At 36.4% G+C, this 17,999-nt stretch overlaps 2 protein-coding genes across 11 annotated transcripts; one reads left to right on the top strand and one right to left on the bottom strand.

Moving 5' to 3' along the window:
- The first annotated feature begins 10,161 nt into the window (after positions 1-10,161).
- LOC104705747 (uncharacterized) lies at positions 10,162-12,646 on the top strand. 10 transcript variants are annotated; one of them, XR_015563184.1, is made up of 9 exons: positions 10,162-10,437; positions 10,554-10,601; positions 10,724-10,770; positions 11,064-11,130; positions 11,244-11,287; positions 11,391-11,429; positions 11,543-11,589; positions 12,037-12,168; positions 12,402-12,646. XR_015563184.1 is itself a non-coding variant. In XM_087460451.1 (8 exons), exons 1-7 carry the CDS (start codon positions 10,378-10,380, stop codon positions 11,550-11,552), a joined length of 315 nt encoding a protein of 104 aa, XP_087316577.1. In that variant the 5' UTR covers positions 10,162-10,377; the 3' UTR covers positions 11,553-11,589; positions 12,037-12,263. The 10 variants fall into 10 exon arrangements, 6 of the variants coding, with proteins under 6 accessions (XP_087316577.1, XP_087316578.1, XP_010420121.1 ...); XR_015563185.1 differs by having other exon boundaries at positions 12,099-12,168; positions 12,402-12,641; XR_015563182.1 differs by having other exon boundaries at positions 10,179-10,437; positions 11,372-11,429.
- Positions 11,679-17,493, bottom strand: LOC104705748 (serine/threonine-protein kinase BLUS1). Its single transcript, XM_010421821.3, has 21 exons — positions 17,055-17,493; positions 16,211-16,578; positions 15,743-15,997; positions 15,476-15,600; positions 15,347-15,391; positions 15,166-15,247; positions 15,004-15,072; positions 14,753-14,923; positions 14,602-14,661; positions 14,373-14,441; positions 14,183-14,308; positions 13,997-14,070; positions 13,515-13,775; positions 13,313-13,386; positions 13,156-13,232; positions 12,888-13,013; positions 12,770-12,812; positions 12,614-12,660; positions 12,439-12,500; positions 12,274-12,325; positions 11,679-12,092 (listed from the first exon to the last, which is right to left on the bottom strand). Exons 2-21 carry the CDS (start codon positions 16,376-16,378, stop codon positions 12,051-12,053), a joined length of 2,028 nt encoding a protein of 675 aa, XP_010420123.1. The 5' UTR covers positions 16,379-16,578; positions 17,055-17,493; the 3' UTR covers positions 11,679-12,050.
- Positions 17,494-17,999: the final 506 nt, after the last annotated feature.

The following is a 17,999-nucleotide window of genomic DNA, read 5'->3' on the forward strand; positions in this document are numbered from 1 at the left end:
TTCATTAAATAAAATCTTTTGATATCTAACTTAACATATTAATTTGTTAATTATCATTATACTTCACTTCTCATTTTTATATATGACTCTATTTTGTGAAACAAACAAATAATTTATTTTGAAATATTTTTAATATATTGAAACTTGATATAAAAGTTAGGAACTATAAACACTCTAAATTGATTTTTTATAGCAATATCAATAATATGAAAGAATTTCAAGAAACCAAGTATATTAAAACAAAAAGTATAACAATATATTAGATTACTCATATTATAATAACTAGTTTTTTAAAAACCAAATTTACAAAATTATGTCTTATAATGACATTCAAGTCATGATGTAGAATATACATTGTTGAAATAACTTCACGTATATAACCTAATACAACATATTAAAATTTTATTTTTAAATATAAAATATACAAAATTTTGTATAAAATAAAATATAACCAGTGTTATAGCTGTTTGACAAAAAAAACCAGTGTTATAGCACGGGTACTTATCTAAAATCATTAACAATAGAAAACTTACGAAATATGTGTTTTTTTTCAAATCATCATATTTAGCATATGATTTTATTGCATAGTGTTTTATTGAAAAAGACTTTTAAAAACGATTATGTAAATTATATTTTATATAAAAATTACAATACAAAAAATTGAATTTCAACCCGTGCTATAATCTAGTGTATAAGTAAAACGTTATGATTTCTTTTTTTGACATCACCTATAAAGTATCATTGTATTTTATCAAAAACAAACTTCATGTTTTTATCGGAGTATATGTAGCAAACACGATACTGTATATAATTGTAATTGAAGTTTTTTTTAAGAAGATTATGTACTTTGCAAAGTTATACTGGTTTTTTTCCCACTTACATTACAAAGTCAGATAGGTTCTAAATAACACAATAAAAACAATTAATTTAGTGAGAGTGGATTTAAACGATAATCGAGTCGCCCTATTACATGACTGGTTTGCTTTGAGTCTACGTGTTTTCGCTCCAAACCGGTTCTTACGGTCAAACACTCAAACTAGTTGACCCCTAATCATAATACGATGGCTAATTGGGTTAATTTGAGGACACAGAGACTTACTTAACTAAAATGTTCCTAACCCAAGTAAATTGTAGTCTTATCAACAACTAACGTCACAACGTTAAATAATTATTACGTAATTTTATTTATTTAAAACAGAATTCAACCAATGATAAAATATACATATATACAAATAATCAAAAGTTGTTATTTTTTAATAATAAAAATATATTTTTATTTTCTGGCGACTAAAAAGTTTATATTTTCTTCTGCCAAATATTAATTTTCTTTAAGGATTTTTTCCTCTTCTTTTTTGCTTGTATGATTGAGTGTAATTTGGATGCACAGGAACCAGGGTAAAAAAACAAAAAAACAGAAATGGTATGAAATTAAACAAAATGTTAAGACCTACCTGCGAATAACTATGGAATGTATAATACATTTGCATGTTGTGTGACTACATATAAGCATGTTAGCTGTTACTTAAAGTGTAGATTTGGACATACACATAACACTATACTATATTTGATGCCATGTATATATATATATATATATATGTACGTACATATGACTACACGAGTTTGCAATTATATTCGCAGTTACCGATGAAGTGGTGTCACAGAATTGACATATCGTCTTTCATGAATTTCATGAACACATCACTGTTTTGTGTTTTCCCTAGGTATAAAGGAATTGGTGTGTATCTGGTGTCATAGAAATATAAAATATGATTTGTTCTTGTTTATTTTTGTCACACAAAACATGATTTAACTATGCATAATTGTACGCTTATTGATTTAACGTGTACAAAATTCTCATGTTTACAAATTTCAACAGCGCAGTCTTTCCTTTTAATTAAACGCAAGTGAATGAATTGTGCAACACATTGTCACCAACTCTTACGTACTGCTTTATTATATGGTTGCTAGAATTTCTTTAATTTTTTTTTTTTAAGTATAAGTGTATAACCTTGCTCTTGCTTAGAAGGCCTTGTAAGGCCAAAAACAAAAGGGCAAAATCTACTGCTCATGAAATCATTAAAGCTATTCCACATCATGTCATCTCAAGTAAACCTAATACCACCATCGAGAATAGTAATTAATATATATGACCTTTTGAGACATTCTAAAGATCATCACAATACGATCCGTATAAGGAATTGAATTATAAAATATTATTATACTTTATTTTTTACTATACTAATCACAATCAAAATATAAATATTTATGAATTAAAATAAAAATTGACTATCGTAGTCGTCAGCTTCTTAATCCCACTTTTGGTCAAACAATTAACGAGTGGGGGAAAAATGAAGATGCGGAGAAGAGTGGTCAGGGAAAAAATTCTGCTTTTGGGTCAACTTAACAAATGCTCTCACCACGAACTTACTATTTAGGTCATGGTAAACGCACAAATAGGGTAATTGGTCAAACATCATAATATTGTGTTTGGTTTTTATTTGACGAACATATACGGTCCCATCAATTTCAATTCAAATATGACTTACTACAAACATGATTGTATATATTTTCCTTTTAAGTATAGAATTAATGTACAAGTCGTCGTATATGACTTACTATTAAAGAAATTATGGTTTAGTCGACAACACTTTGGAACGGTTAAAAACTTTAAAAGTAAATGATAAATGTTACTACTTAACTACAAATATGTAGAATGACACTATTATCACGAGATAGTGAAATCGTAGAATGATGCAATGACGACGTTTTTCCTTTTTCTTTCTGAAGATATATAAATGCTGCAACATAAACTACAGTTACACACATACTTGTTTGATTATTAGATATAACCTGTGGATAGGCAAATGAAATCAAAAGAATTCGAAGACCCAACCTTCTTCTAAAACCAATCATGATGCTAGCAATAGAAAATATATTATTATCACGAAAAAGAAACACATCCTAAGATTTTGACCAAAAAATAAAATAAAAATCATATCCTAAGATTTGAAGGTAAGAAAAAAAATTGTATTATATCAGCATGTTGTTATTTTTTCATAGGGAACACACAATAAAATTAAACGTAACTGAGAAAAAGGCTACTAAAAACGGCTCGACTAAGAGAAAAATCGCGAAAATTAGGACAAGGCACGTGGTGAATGACCAGCAGGCACGCACCCGTGATTTATTACTCTCGGACAAATGAGATGGGTAGTTTGATGGCCTGTTTCGGAAGTAAATGAATTGGCCTTACGTGGAGGTTTCTCGTTGGTAGGTAAGTGGTCTTGTTGGCCGAGCCACCTGGTTGGTTCGATCCGGCTACGTAACAACCGGTTTATACCGCTTTTTTTTTTGTCGGCATACCGCATTTTATATACAAACCGTCTCTTGAAAAACATGTAGTTATATTTGTTTTACGGAGAAAGTTGTAGGTTTCGTTTTCAGTACATTTGTGGCTATTTATTGGCTGCAAACTTGCCACTGAAGAAGATATGAAATTTTAGGTAAAAATGATCTTATTTCTCAATACCCTTTACAATAGTCTTAGTAGTCTTTATATAGTCTATAGAACCATCTAGACTTCTCTAGGGTTTTCCTGAAGCTTATCTTTAGAGAACAGCTGGTCACAACCCTAGTCATCACATAAGGTTAAGAGAGGTTTGAATCTATTTCGTTGTTGTTGTTGTAGCTCCATCTTTTCTCTAACGTCTTTTGTAGGTACAGAAGGATTTGTCTTCTTTTGTGGTTGGGTTATTGGGCTTGACTTGCAGTGGGCCTTGTCTTGGATTGTTGTTGGGCTCGACTTAGGATATTCACTCACATTCCCCCTCAATTGTGAGGTGGAAGAACAACCGACGCCAAGTCTTTGCCGGAGGTAGACGAAGTCTTTTTGCAGTAGCGATTTGGTGAAGATGTCCACTAATTGGAAGGCTGCTGGTATGTGCCTCGTCTCAATGAATCCAAGGGCTACTTGCTCTCTGATGTAGTGGTAATCAATGTCGAAACTCTTCGATCGATTGTGGAGAGCAGGATTGGCACTAAGATAGACTGCTGAGAGGTTATCACATTGAAGTACGGTGGGATGACTTTGAAAGATTCCGAGATCTCTGAGAAGAAAGGAGAGCCACGTGAGTTCCTGAGTTGTGGCTGTGAGGGCTCTGTATTCTGCTTCAGTGGAGGAATTCGATATTGTCTGTTGGCGTTCCGCAGACCATGAAACGAGATTAGGTCCAAGCAGAGTGCAGAAGCCAGAGGTTGAACGTCTGGTGTTCTTACAGCCTCCCCAGTCGCTGTCACTGTAAGCCGAAAGGGATAGATTGTTGTCTTTCCAGATTCGGAGGCCCATGCGAAGTGTTCCCTTGAGATATCGGAGGATTCGTTTTAGTAGACCAAAGTCTGAGATAGTAGGAGCATGCATCCGCTGGCAAACAAAATTCACGGCAAATTGAATATCAGGGCGAGTAATGGTTAGGTATTGTAGTTTACCCGCGAGACTTCTGAAGTATGTTGGTTCAGAGAACAGTTCAAACTCAGATTATTGAGTTGTTGCGGAAGTGGAGTTGGCATTAGATTGCAATTGCTCATTGATGCTTGGTGTAGAATATTAGAGGCATAGGTTGTCTGGTGCATGAATATGCCATCACGATGCATCTCAAACTCAACCCCAAGGAAGTATATCGGAGGACCAAGGTCTTTCATGAGGAACCGTTGATTCAGAGCCTCGAGAAGCTTGTCTAGAAGATGTGGACTGCTACCTGTAAGTAAAATATCATCAACATATAGAAGTAGAGTTAGAGAATCTCCATTTCTGCGATAAGTAAACAGAGAGGGATCAGATTTGCTGCAGTAGAAGCCAAATTCAATCAGAAAGTTGCTTAATGTGTCGAACCAAACTCTAGAAGCTTGTTTGAGTGCGTAAAGAGCCTTGGTGAGACGACACACATGATTTGGTTTCTGTTGATCGACGAAGCCATCAGGTTGAAGCATGAAGACAAGTTCTTGCAGTTCCCCATGGAGAAAGGCGTTTGAGACGTCCAATTGCTTTATTGGCCATCCTTTAGCCGTGGCGACCTCTAAGACCAGCCTGATAGTCGCTGTTCTTACCACAAGACTGTAAGTCTCAAGGTAGTCTACACCTTCTTCTTGTTCAAATCCCTTGGCAACAAGTCTTGCTTTAAGCTTGTCTACAGTTCCATCAGGTTTTAATTTAGTTTTGAAAACCCATTTTGAGTGCAGCAAGTTCATGTCTTCTGTCGGTTCAACCAAGTCCCATGTGTGCAGCATGTTGATTCTCCCTACTTCATCCATTACCGCCTGATTCCACCCTGGATGTGCCATTGCAGCTTCTAGATCTTTGGGTTCTTCAGTCGCATATATAGAGGTTAGAAGAGCATATCTTGGATTCGGTTTGTGGATTCCATCTTTGGTTCTTGTGACCATAGGGTGAGAGTTGACTTGTTGATTTGTTTGCTCATCATGAAGCTCAACTTCACTGTATTCTGAATCTGATGGTTCCAAGTCGACTTCGTTTTGCAGATTGTTTTCAGTATCCTCCTCTGCATCAGGGAATCCGGTATCCTCATTCCCAGTGTTTGCACCCAAGAGTACTTCGTCGCCTTGCATATCAGAAACTGGGGGGGGGTTGTGTTGAGCTGGTGGCAAGTTAACAGGGCTTAGAGCTGTTTTTCCTCCTGAGGGTTTGCTGTAGGAACGTCAGTTTGCGAAGCTTTTAGTAGAGTGGACTGATATTTAGGGACCAAAGTTTTGTACTGATGATGATATGGGAGACATTCTTCATCAAAGATCACGTGCCTGGAGATGTACACTCTGCCTGTTGGAGGATATAGGCAACGATATCCTTTAAATTGAGTGTTGTAGCCTAAGAAGACACACTGCAATGATCTAGGCCCGAACTTGTGCTCAGCAAGTGGTCGAAGACAGGGATAGCAAGCCGACCCAAACACCCGAAGCATGGAGTAGTTGGGTTGCTTGGTATAGAGTACCTCATAGGGACTCTTGTTGTCAAGAACTCGTGATGGCAGAAGGTTACTAATGAACACGGCACTAGAGAAAGCTTCCACCCAGTGAAGAAGTGGAGTGTGACTATGAAAGATCATAGAGAGACCATGTTCCACTATGTGTCTGTGCTTCCTTTCTGCAATGTCGTTTTGCTGGGGAGTATAAGGGCAGGAGATTCGATGAGTAATGCCATTATCAGCGAGGTAACTTCTTAGTTTATTACTTGTAAATTCTCCTCCACCATCACTTTGAAAGACTTTTATTGTCGAGTTGAATTGGTTCTCGACTAGCTTGCGAAACGCTTTGAAGGTAGAGAAGAAATCAGATTTGGCTTTTAATGGATAGAACCATGTAAAACGAGAGTAGTCATCAACAAATACGGCATAAAACTTGAATACTTGATTAGAAACAGTTGGTGATGGTCCCCATAAGTCAAAATGTATACGATCTAGGGGATGTAAAACACGAGAATCTGAACTTAAAAACTGTAATCTAGAGTTCTTTCCCATCTGGCAAGGTTCACACACGGGAGAGGTTCTGCTCTTATTGACTTGAATTGCCTTGCATGTGTTGAGGTGTTGAAGAACTTGGTGATTCGAATGCCCCATACGATGATGCCAAGCAGCTTCTGATGCTGTACATTGCCGGTTAGAGAAGTAGGCTTCAAACTCCAGGTTCCGCAACACATATAGCCCTTTATTACGCGGTCCCTTTACCACCAATTTCTGATTTTTTATATCAATCACATAGACATTAGTTGAATCAAAATATACACCACAAGGGTAGTCATCACAGAGTCTTGAGACTGAAAGAAGTGATTTTTGTATTTCAGGGCAAACAAGAACCTCATTTAAAGAAATTGTACCTGTAGAGGAAGCGATGGTGGTAGAGCCGACGTGAGTGATCGGGAGAAAAGCCCCATCACCTACCAAGATAGCATCATTACCTTCGTAAGAGGTGACATTCGACAGGTTACCAGGAGAGGAAGTGATATGAGTAGTAGCACCAGAGTCTATGACCCATTCCTTGCCAGTGGCATCAGACACATGGAGGGTGTTAAAAGCTTAGGCTAAGTCTCCACCTTGGTAATTGTTATTGAACCGGTTGTAGCAACGATCTGCTGTGTGTCCAATCTTTCCATAGATTTGGCAAGTGGGACGTTCTCCTGAGTTGTTTTGTGAGGTTTGGTGTTGAGAGAAGCCTCGTCCGCGAGTTGAGTATCCTCCACGGCCATTGTTCTGACCTCTGCCACGACCACAGTAACCGCCTCTGTTGAAGACTCCAAAGTTGGAAGTTTGAGTGTGGAACACAACATGTGGAGAGATGGAGTCAGAGGTTTCGTAGGAGCGGAGTTTGGAATCAAAACTGTCGACTTCAGATACCAGCTCGGAGAAAGTTGGAGGAGCTAGCTTACCAAGAGAACTTTGAATCACTGTGGTGATTGGGTCATAGTCTCGGCCTAACCCATTCAGAAACTGGAAGATCTTCATAGACTCATCGATGGGCTTGCCAATAGAACTCAGAGCATCACAGATCGAGATAAACTCACGACAATAAGCAGCAAAGGTCTTATCTTTCTTTTCTAATATCCACAGAGTACGACGTAATGAGAACTCCCTAGTAATGCTACTCTTGTTAAAGTTCTCCGCTAAAGCGAGCCAGATTTCTCTAGAGGTAGGGAGAGTGTGAACTTACCCGAGAACCTCTTCAGAGAGAGTACCAAAGAGCCACGACCGAACAAGTTGGTCTATGTAGAACCAAGCCTCAAAGCGAGCATTGGGAGTCTCCGTGGTGGTGTCACCAGTGCGAGTGGTGATGAAACGTGGTGGTGCTGTGACAACACCATTTACAAAGCCGATAAGCTTTTGACAGGATAGCAGGGATTCAAACTGTGTCTTTCACATGAGGTAGTTTGTGTTGGTAAGTTTGATTGTGACAGTGCTTGAGACATGGATGTTGTCTGGAAAAGGGTATGAATCGGCCATTGTACCACCTGTTAAGGTTACAATGGCTCTGATACCATGAAGAAGATATGAAATCTTAGGTAAAAATGATCTTATTTCTCAATACCCTTTACAATAGTCTTAGTAGTCCTTATATAGTCTATAGAACCATCTAGACTTCTCTAGGGTTTTCCTGTGCTTATCCTTAGAGGACAGTTGGTCACAATCCTAGTCATCACATAAGGTTAAGAGAGGTTTGAATCTATTTCCTTGTTGTTGTTGTAGCTCCATCTTTTCTCTAACATCTTTTGCAGGTACATAAGGATTTGTCTTCTTTTGTGGTTGGGTTATTGGGCTTGACTTGCGGTGGGCCTTATCTTGGATTGTTGTTGGGCTCGAGTTAGGATATTCACTCACAGGCACCATATATTTTCATCACACCACTTAGGAAGAGGTAGGTTTGGGCATTTGATTATTCAGCTTGGATTATGGCCAGTCGTTCTATTTGGATTTTAGTTTTTTTTTTTTTAAAAATTTTAAATTTAGGTTCGATCCGAATAATTTAAAATACATTTAATGTTATAGATTTCGTTTTCAATTACTTATGGCTATTTATTTGTTTGTAAACTTGTAACCATATTTTTGCCCTATAGATGGGCGATTGGTTTGGACTAGGCATAGGCATAAAAACGTACCCGAATACCCAAACCGGAACCCGACCCGAAAAACCGAATTCGGATTGGGTACGGGTTTGTCTATAAAACTCTATTGGGTTCTATTTTCTAATACCCGTGGGTTCGGGTTAGGGTCGGGTAATACCCGATACCCGTTTGGGTACCCATTAAACCCGAACATATAAACAAATTTATAATATTTATCATTAATATAATGCAATTACCCCAAAATTATGATTATAATTTTGAATATTTCATTTAGTTTTATACCTAAATATCAAAAATAATCAAAATATCTAAAATATTTTGTTATGTAAGTCAAAATTTAACTAAATTTATTTAAATTTAATTATATTTTTTCGGGTACCGGTAGTTCGAGTACTAATCGGGTTCTAAAATTTGTAACCCAAACCGATCCGAACCCGATAGTACCCAAACCGAACCGAACCCATATATCTAAAAATACCCAATGGATTTTATTTTTCTAAACCCGTTTACCCGAACCCGAATGGGTAATACCCGAACCCGAACGGGTTACCTGAATGCCCAGCCCTAGTTTGGACTTTTCTTCTAATACTTTAGGGAGAAAAAAAAACACACTTAAAAGCTTTGGATAATATGAATTTAAAAAATTTGAAATTCTTAAAAATTTTGGCATTAAAAAAAACTGATAGTAACAAGAACAAAATAAAATAAAATAGGATAAAAAAAATTAGGAGACTTGTAAAGCTGCTAAATAATAAAAGTACGATTGTTAAAATTTAAAATTTTAAGACTTAAGAAAAAAATGAAAACCTCTAGAGTCCACCAATCACGCCACAAAGAGGTAAGTTTAGGCATTTGGTTATTCGGATTACATTCAATCGGCTCGATTTGGGTATAATAGTTTCGAGATTTATGTTTTATCCAGATAATTAAAAATTTTGGTTTAAATTTTTGCGAGTTTGTATCATCTATAATGAAATCCAATTTTAAATTGAAAATTGTCAATATCTTTTCGTAGGCATGGGACTTCGGTTATTTCGGTGAATTCGGTTCGGTTATTTCGGTTTCTCGGTTAATTCGGTTTTAAAATTTCAAAACCGAAATTAACCGAAATTTGATTAAAAACATGAAAAAATCAGATTTTTCGGTTATTTAGAGATAATTTCGGATTTTTCGGCTTTATTTCAAATATTTCGGTTATTTCGGTTTCGGTTATTTCGGTTATTTTAGAGTAAATTAGGTTATTTTAGGGTAAATTTCGGTTTTATTAGTTTTTTTCCTAAAAAAATTTAAAAAAAAAAGTTAAAAAAAAAAAATCGGTTAACCGAAAACCGAACCGAAATATTTCGGTTTTTTTGGAAAAAAAATTGTACCGATCGGTTCAGCCGCCATAACCGAAACTGAACCAAACACCAAAAATATCGGTTCAGTTATTTCGGTTCTGTTTAAAATCCCAGAGTTATCTTTTCGGGTTGGTTAGAAAAAAAAAAGGGGTTCAAATCCAATTTATTTATTATTCATCGTCGTATAAAAAGGAAATCATAGAGAAAAAAGGATTATTGGGCTTTTTGTTATCAAGTGTTAGTGGACTTCTTGACTAGGGGCTTAATATCTCTTAAGAGCTTTTCTCCAAACGTTGCCGTTTTTTTGACCGGAGACCAAAACGCTTTTTGCTTCTCTCTCTTCTCGTCGGGTGAAGTTCTCCGGAGGAAGAAGAAGAAGAAGAAGAAGAAGAAGAAGAAGAGCAAAGACTGAGAATGGAAAGCTTAGACACTAATTTTCCTGTGCGCCATAGAAAGATCTCCTTCGAAAGTAAGGTAATTTTGAAAAAAATCTATCGAAATAATTTTTCATTGGGATTTTGCCGAGATAAAAAAAACAGAGTCAGATCTCTCTCTCGAGAGAGTAATTTTTATAGTGTTTGTTTTGAAAGGGAAACAAGACAGAGATTGTGATCTGCAGCTATGAAGATCATATCCTTGTGAGTATTCTATTCTTCTATGTGTGTGTGTGTGTATGAATGCTGAGGTTTACTTATTTTTGATGTTTTTAAGTCATCATAGTAGTTTATGTCTCTCTGAACCTCTCACTTTTGTTTTTCAGGTCATTGCAACACAGATTGGAGCCTTGGGAACTATATTGCACGCAAGGTCTCTCTCATCATATAATTTCATCATTCTACTGTTTTTGTTTCTTCTTCTTCTTCTTCAGGGGTGACATCTGAGTTATATGATGCCTAATGATGCTTCTTCTTATGGAATGATCTTGAGTAGTAGTGTTCTTGAATTTGTTCTTTACTCTCAATATAATCTGAATTAGTTGTTGTTCATGCTTCTAAGATTATTCTTGAGGAATGAAATTTGCGTGTTCTTGATTTGCTCAGTCTATCACTTTAGCGATGATCTATATTGGTTCTCTGAGTAATGTGTTTCTTTGTTGACAGGAAGGAAGAAGGGATGTCTGTTGAACCAACATTTAGTGTTTCAGTGATATTCGGAAAGCGAGATGAGGTAAAAAAAAAAATCATATGATTTGATATGATTCATATCCTACTTTAGTACATTCATAATTTTCATATCAGCTAACTGAAACATGTTTTTGCCCATTCTGATGTTTCTTGAAGCCAATGTTGACAGCAACTGCTCGAAGACTCATTGAACACATAAGGTCCTCTCTCATCTTTCTCATTCCTTTTTTTTTTTTCTTTTTTTTTTGTTACCTGAGTGATGCAATCTCTATTAAATTCTTCAGTTCTGTTGTTCCCTCGAAGCCTCTGGTTCTCTCACTGGGCCTCAAAGATCATTCTTCGGTACATAACATTTTCTTAGAAACTTTTATTTGATTCCTAGAATCATTTACAAAAAGAGAAAGAAAACAATTGTACTTAGAGATTCTGTGTGTGTGTTCTTTTTTTTTTTGTAGGAGACGTTGAAGGAAATAGTTGCGACTGTGATTAAGAATCGCATTTGGTAATGCAATTTTTGTATCAGTTTAGAAGAGAATAGCGATAAGATGTTTTATGTTTTACATTCTTGGTTGATATAATTAGCAAGGGGAGTTTTGGACAAGTTATGTTAATTATTAAAGTACTTTTCATACAACCACAATTACATCTTCTTCACAAAGAAACATAATTAAACAAAATAATAGTGTTTTTGTTTTCATAGCACATCATAGATCACACACACATAGGTTGCTAAAAAGGCAAACTGGGATAACCTCCCCAAAAAGAAGAAAAACGTTGTCGCAGATGGCACATAATAACAAGGAACTTGTCAAATAAATTATACAGCCAATAAATATAGAACACACAATTTTCTCTCTTTCTTCTTTGCCGTGAAAGGGAACTTTGTGTTTTTGCTCAAAGATTTCTAGTTTCATCCCTGAGCCTGTGACTTGTGTTGTTCTTGTCGCAGATGATTTATGAGACTCAATCATTCCTGTGTGTTAATGCGTTCAACTGATTCTCCAACTGCAGAGTATAAGCAAAAGATTATCATTTAGTACGATGACAATGTGAAGTTTGTATCTCAAAATCTGGGCAATTGGTAAATTACTAAGTTTGTTTATTCATTACTGCATATATGTTTATAAGATCCTATCTCAAAAGCAATTGATAGTGAATGAATTTTATATGATCTCATAAGACAAACCTGCCCATTTCTCTGCTTTTGTCTCTTTAGTTCTTCTGTTAGGCTCGAAAAGCTGTAAGAACAAAAAGATGTAAAGAAAACTAGTAATCTACTGTTGATGTTAAGTAACAACAGGAACGTTTTAACAGGATTTTGGTGAAGGAAAGAGATGGCTACAATATGTACCTTTGTTGTAGTAGCATGACTTGGGACTGGAGTTCTCTCTCTCGTGGCGTTGCAGGAGGTGTCTACATAGAGATGATATCAAATTCGGTTTAGTGAATATTCAAATAATATATATGAATATGATCTGATTTGATGACAAATTTAAAAACAATATCCTTTTTTTTTCTTCTTTTACCTGCAATAGCTCATCGACGCTTGTCTCAGGTGATCCAGGTTGCTTGGCTACGAAATGGGGACAAAAACAAACTCAGATCATTTATGTTGAGTTCTTCAAAAAAAAACGGAATATAAGATCCTAGGGAAATCAATCTGATGATAGAGTTATTAGTACCAGAGGTTTGCTCCACGTATTTGATTAGTCTCAAAATCTCTTCCTGCCACGAGAAGAGTATTTAACTAACGCGAGTAATGACTGTAAAAGTAATTTTCCTTATGGTTTTAAAATTTACCCGTTGCATGGCGTTTTGCTGCAAAATCGACTGAACTGATGGGAGGATTGAGGCCGACGTAGCATTGAGGGAGCTCGGGCTGCTTGAACCTCCACCAAATGGTGTGAGTATAGAGTTTGTTGGTCCCTAATTGTACCAAAAACAGAAACACATCTTCAGTTTTCTCAGACATAATTAAAAGTGTTCCACGCATTGCTCTTTTTCTCTGGAAAGACTATATAGTTTCAAAGAAAATTAATAAGCATATAGACTACAGTACTTGTTATACCTTAGGACTCAGATCTGCTGATGTGACCTTAAACCGTCCCTTGTGCTCCACATGCGGGACTTCTGTCGTCTCGTCCACTACATAAAAACATATTTAAATTGAAGAATCCACACGAATTACATGTAGACTAATGACTAATGAGCAGATGGGAGGTTACAGGAATCTCTCTTTGTGCGATACAATGATCCACTGTAGCTCCGTTCTGTTTGATATCTACGCTGTTGAAACTCCCTGCAGAAGTAAGTCAAAGTGGCTTCTAACATTAACTCATCATTCAAGTGCATAGAGCAAGAGCTTCAAAGTCAATGAAGCATGCTTACATAGGTTGAAACACTAAAATAAGTACTGAGAATCCTAACCTGTCAGCATCATTTGTGATTCTTTTGGGAGAAAAGGTACTCTCTGGTATAATTGAACCGCTCAAAAACTTTTTCTGTTCGGGAATGACATGACGTGGTAATGAAGTGTTTTGCGCTGCAGTGTCCTCTTCATTCGTGGTATTGGCCAGAGATCCTGTGGAAGCCTTTGTTACAAGCTGTTGTCCAGAATTTACTAGATTTGCTTCTTTCCAATCAGGAGTAGTTGCGTTATCCTCGTCCTCGTTGATATCAAAGCAGCCTCTGCATCATCGCACAGGTAGAGAATAAAGTTTAATCCTTCGTTTAAAATTTAAACACGTTGTAGCTATTCAATACTATACAGAAACCCTTGGAGCACATTTATCAAACTGTTATATTACTCAATGAAACCATCATATGTGCCAGGTGCGTATAGAGTTTCAATACGATAATATCCTAACATGTAGGACCTAGAAAATAGAGACATAGAGAATGTGATGTACTTGAGTGCTTGAAGAGGCTTGATTGGAAATGAGGCGAAAGAACTATCTAGATCATGAATATCGTTCAGTTCGTCCTGAAAAGAAAAAAGGAAACAAAGCAAGACCTGTTGAGTTGACAAAAGATCACCATATATGGATTCCCAAAAACAGGCAGATAAGAGTATAGAGAATCGTTTTAGATCATACATCCTGACTAGGAGCTGTTGCTGAGCTGCTCGCCCTTTCTGGGGAAAGTACAGATTCTTCCTGTCTTTCACATTGCTTTCGGTTGAAGTCGGGCTCTTCAGCATGTGAACTATCATCATCCGAGATCTACAAGGCTAGCAAAATTAGTCCCCTATCCTATATAATTAAATTAGAAAAACTATTAACTTACAAGGGCAGCTTGAGTTTTTAGGTCCTCGAGATTAAAATTCCAAGCGCTTATTCCCCTTATATATTCTTGCTGCAGAGAATTAGAAAGTTATTTTAAAATTAATTCAAACACATAATTAAACTTAACTACGAGAAGATGTTTTTTGCATTTCTCAGGCTAAAAAATTTAGCAGCTTAAAGACTTAATGAAGAATATTGTCCAGAAGAGGGGTGTGAGTCCTAATCCTTGCCTGTGATAAGTGCGCTTCATATTCAGATTTGTTTTGCATTAGGAGATCAGCTTCCTTTGACTGAAAGAAAGAATTCACATATCAATCAAGCTTTTCCAGCAATTTCCTTCTCAGCGTGAGACATAATGAGTTTGGAGGATAGGCCAGAGACCTTTATTTGTCTATAGCGATCACCTAATGGAGGAAGACCATTTAGAATTGTTTTAACCAGGTAATCAGCTGGACGTGCTTGTTTGAAAAAAGGGTGTTTCAAAAGTTTTTCTGAAGTTGGACGCTTCTTTGGGTCCTTCACCAGGCATGTACCCACCATTTCCTTGAAGGCCTGTTAAGGCAAAGCAACCATTAAGGAAAGAAAACACGACAAGCTAAAATTATACATACAAACTGTGACCACTCACGCACTTTTGAGAATCTTTTGTCTCTCTCGTAGTCAAGTCCAGGAGGTGCATTTTGTAACGTCATCAGCAAAACCTACCGGTGATTATCAGAAAATGAAAATACACAAATAAGTAGCGGAGAGCAGTGAAGATTAATAAAAACCAAATAACATCATCATAACTTTACCTTCATTGGCGGATACTTGGAAAATGGAGCATGGCCATGTGCCAGTTCAAGTGCCGTTATTCCAAATGACCATACATCTGCTCTGTGACAGGGAAATATATTAGACAAAACACCTGCTTAACATGGTGGGGAAGTAATTTTTTTAGTATAAATGCAGAATTTAGAATTTATATTCGCTTACTTGAAATCATATCCATGTAATTGCTGCATGACTTCAGGAGCCATCCTGTGCAGAAACAAGCATTAATCAGAATTTTTGTCTAAGATGTATTTGCATGTGTCCACAGAACATGGCATTACTAAAGAGTACCAGCATGGAGTCCCAACAAATGTATTTCTGGAACGTTGTCTATCTCCTGTATCAAACATGCAAGCTGATACTCCAAAGTCTGCTAACTTAACGGCACCATTGGAGTCCAATAAAATGTTTCCAGCCTGCAAAGGACGCCATATGTATTGATAAAGACGATAACACATTCCCACCACTTAATAGAGGAGAGCAATCAACCAAAACAGCATTCATCGAGCGACAATTGAGGAATGTATTATACTACAAGAAGATAATGCAAGCATATACCTTCACATCCCTATGAATATGCCCATGAGCATGAAGATATACAAGAGCTTTCAGAGTCTCACGAAGTAAAGTAGCGATAACAGGTTCCTCAAATCCATCTTGATACGAAGACTTTATTATATGGAGACAGGATCCTCCAGCCATGTAAGGCATCACAACCCAAAGCTGGTGTCCAGTGGTAAATGAGCAATGAGCTTGCAACACATTTGGATGGTTGATCAGACTCATTGTTTGCACTTCTCTCCGGATCCCATCCTACAAACAATTCAGTTCTTATTCATTCGGATCAACAGAGACACGAAATCCATGGTGTTCATAAGTACAATGTGACAGATTAATAAGGTGTTCTAAGGCAATTGAACTACGATTAGACTCGCTATATGCAGTGGTAAACCATGAAATAGATAAAATAATAACACGAGAAGACTAGAGAAATTATATTCGAAAAGTGCACTGGCAAAGACGTACCAGATCGTTGTTGCACTTTTCCAGATCAAGAACCTTGATAGCAACAACCACATTAAGAGGTATACACAAAGCTCGGTGCACAGTCGCACTGACACCATCTCCAATTTCTTCACATAACTTGTAATCTTTTGCATTGAGAGGAAACTTTTTCTCTGAAACCGACTCCATAATTTTATCGTCTTGTTGGATATGCTACACACCTTCGACCCCGTTATGTTTCAAGAAATTTACAAGAGAGGTCGACAAACGAGAGCATCAAATTGTGTGTGGTTTCTTCCAATTCGCCAGCATTTTACTATTCTTCAAGGCCGAGCAAATGCGGAAACATCATCAATGCCATAAACACCCCCAAAAAACATAAACCGTATCTGCGCAACAGAGCGATTCCAGTCAAAATGAAGAACAAGTATTCATGTCATTCAAAATTGATAGCACAGCGGAATCCAAAATCCGAAAAACCTATCAATCAACTCAGAAACATCTTCTTTTGCGACACAAGCATCTATAATGTACAATTTGATACCAATTTTATAACTCATAGTTTCCACATTCGTTCTCGTTGCTAAACAACTTAAAGAATTCGATTTACGCAAAATTTTTAACCAGACATCTACAAATATAGAAGCGCATTGAGATTTCTTCTACGCCGCACAATTGATCATCACCATATCTCTCAGTCAGATTTGAGAAATCGAAAAAAAAAAAACTAATCATGGAAATATAAACTAAATAGAGATGAGGAAGAGAAACAAAATCTGAAAAATCCTACCATTACAGAAACGAATTCGAATTCGAAAGCAAAAAGAAAGAAAAAAACAAATCTGGGAGAAGAAACAACGCTGACCTCAAGTCAAATCAAAGGCGGCTTAACTTAAGCTGAGTTCTCCTTGCTGCTGCTGCTCCTTCTAATATGCAGAAAACGAAAGCGACGTAGACACCGCCGTCGATTGCGGCGGAGCTTAATAATAATCAGCGATCGATCCGCTAAAAGGAGACAACATGATTTGAATTGGAAGCACGATAATAAAATTTAAGAATCTCTCGCTTTCTAATCTTCTCGTTATCGACTTCTTCTTTCCTCTCCAGTCCTCCTCTTCCTCTTCTTTGCGTTGGCGTTAGCTTTTCTGTCGTCTGGTTTTTGCTTAGCAGAAAGAATCTCGAGGGGGAAGCTTAGAGAAACGGTTTAACCGTGTCAGCAGTATCAATAACCGTGTTTACTGGTTTAAATTGTTTACCGGTTTTCGGTTCAGATTTACCAATTCAGAATATTAGTCGAATTGGACGGTTGGACCTTTTTCACTTTAGATGTTAAATAGTATTTTTTATAATTTCTTGTATTATATTTCAAAAATTTATGACTATCACTATAAATTTTGTGAAAGTCATTTGTTAGTCCGGAATATTTATATCAAATTTATATATATATATATATCATATCGATTTTCAAAAGTTAACATGAATATATGTTATTTTGAAAAAAAAAAAAAATCATATATATGTATAGTGGTGTAAGTAAAATGATTTGTTGTGATTCACAATATTAAAATTAAAAAAAATGTTTAGCATAGTCAATTTATGTGAGTACTATTAATGTCATTCCTAGATGAGATCGAATAGAACCTACATATATACAATTTACCAAAACTATTTCATTTTCAAATTGATGTAGTAATCGAATTATCATGACCTAGCCAGTTTACCCAGTGCTAAACCGAACTTTCGGTTCCGGTTCTGTGAGTCGACAAATATCGTACCGATACTCTAAATTAAGAACAACGAAAAAGAAAAA

The sequence above is a fragment of the Camelina sativa genome, chromosome 8 (genome assembly GCF_030686135.1).
Source record: "Camelina sativa cultivar CO46 ecotype springtype chromosome 8, ASM3068613v1".
Classification (NCBI taxonomy): Eukaryota; Viridiplantae; Streptophyta; class Magnoliopsida; order Brassicales; family Brassicaceae; genus Camelina; species Camelina sativa.

Bases quoted from the DNA above. Each gene is read 5' to 3' on its own strand.
- LOC104705747 (XM_010421818.3), top strand. From the start codon at position 10,378: ATGGAAAGCTTAGACACTAATTTTCCTGTGCGCCATAGAAAGATCTCC. The intron at 10,602-10,723 runs GTGAGTATTCTA...TTTGTTTTTCAG, and splicing joins GCTATGAAGATCATATCCTT to GTCATTGCAACACAGATTGG. The intron at 11,131-11,243 runs GTAAAAAAAAAA...TGTTTCTTGAAG, and splicing joins TATTCGGAAAGCGAGATGAG to CCAATGTTGACAGCAACTGC.
- LOC104705748 (XM_010421821.3), bottom strand. From the start codon at position 16,378: ATGGAGTCGGTTTCAGAGAAAAAGTTTCCTCTCAATGCAAAAGATTAC. The intron at 13,776-13,996 runs GTACATCACATT...GCGATGATGCAG, and splicing joins AAGCCTCTTCAAGCACTCAA to AGGCTGCTTTGATATCAACG. The intron at 12,501-12,613 runs GTAAAAGAAGAA...ATCTCTATGTAG, and splicing joins GCGTCGATGAGCTATTGCAG to ACACCTCCTGCAACGCCACG.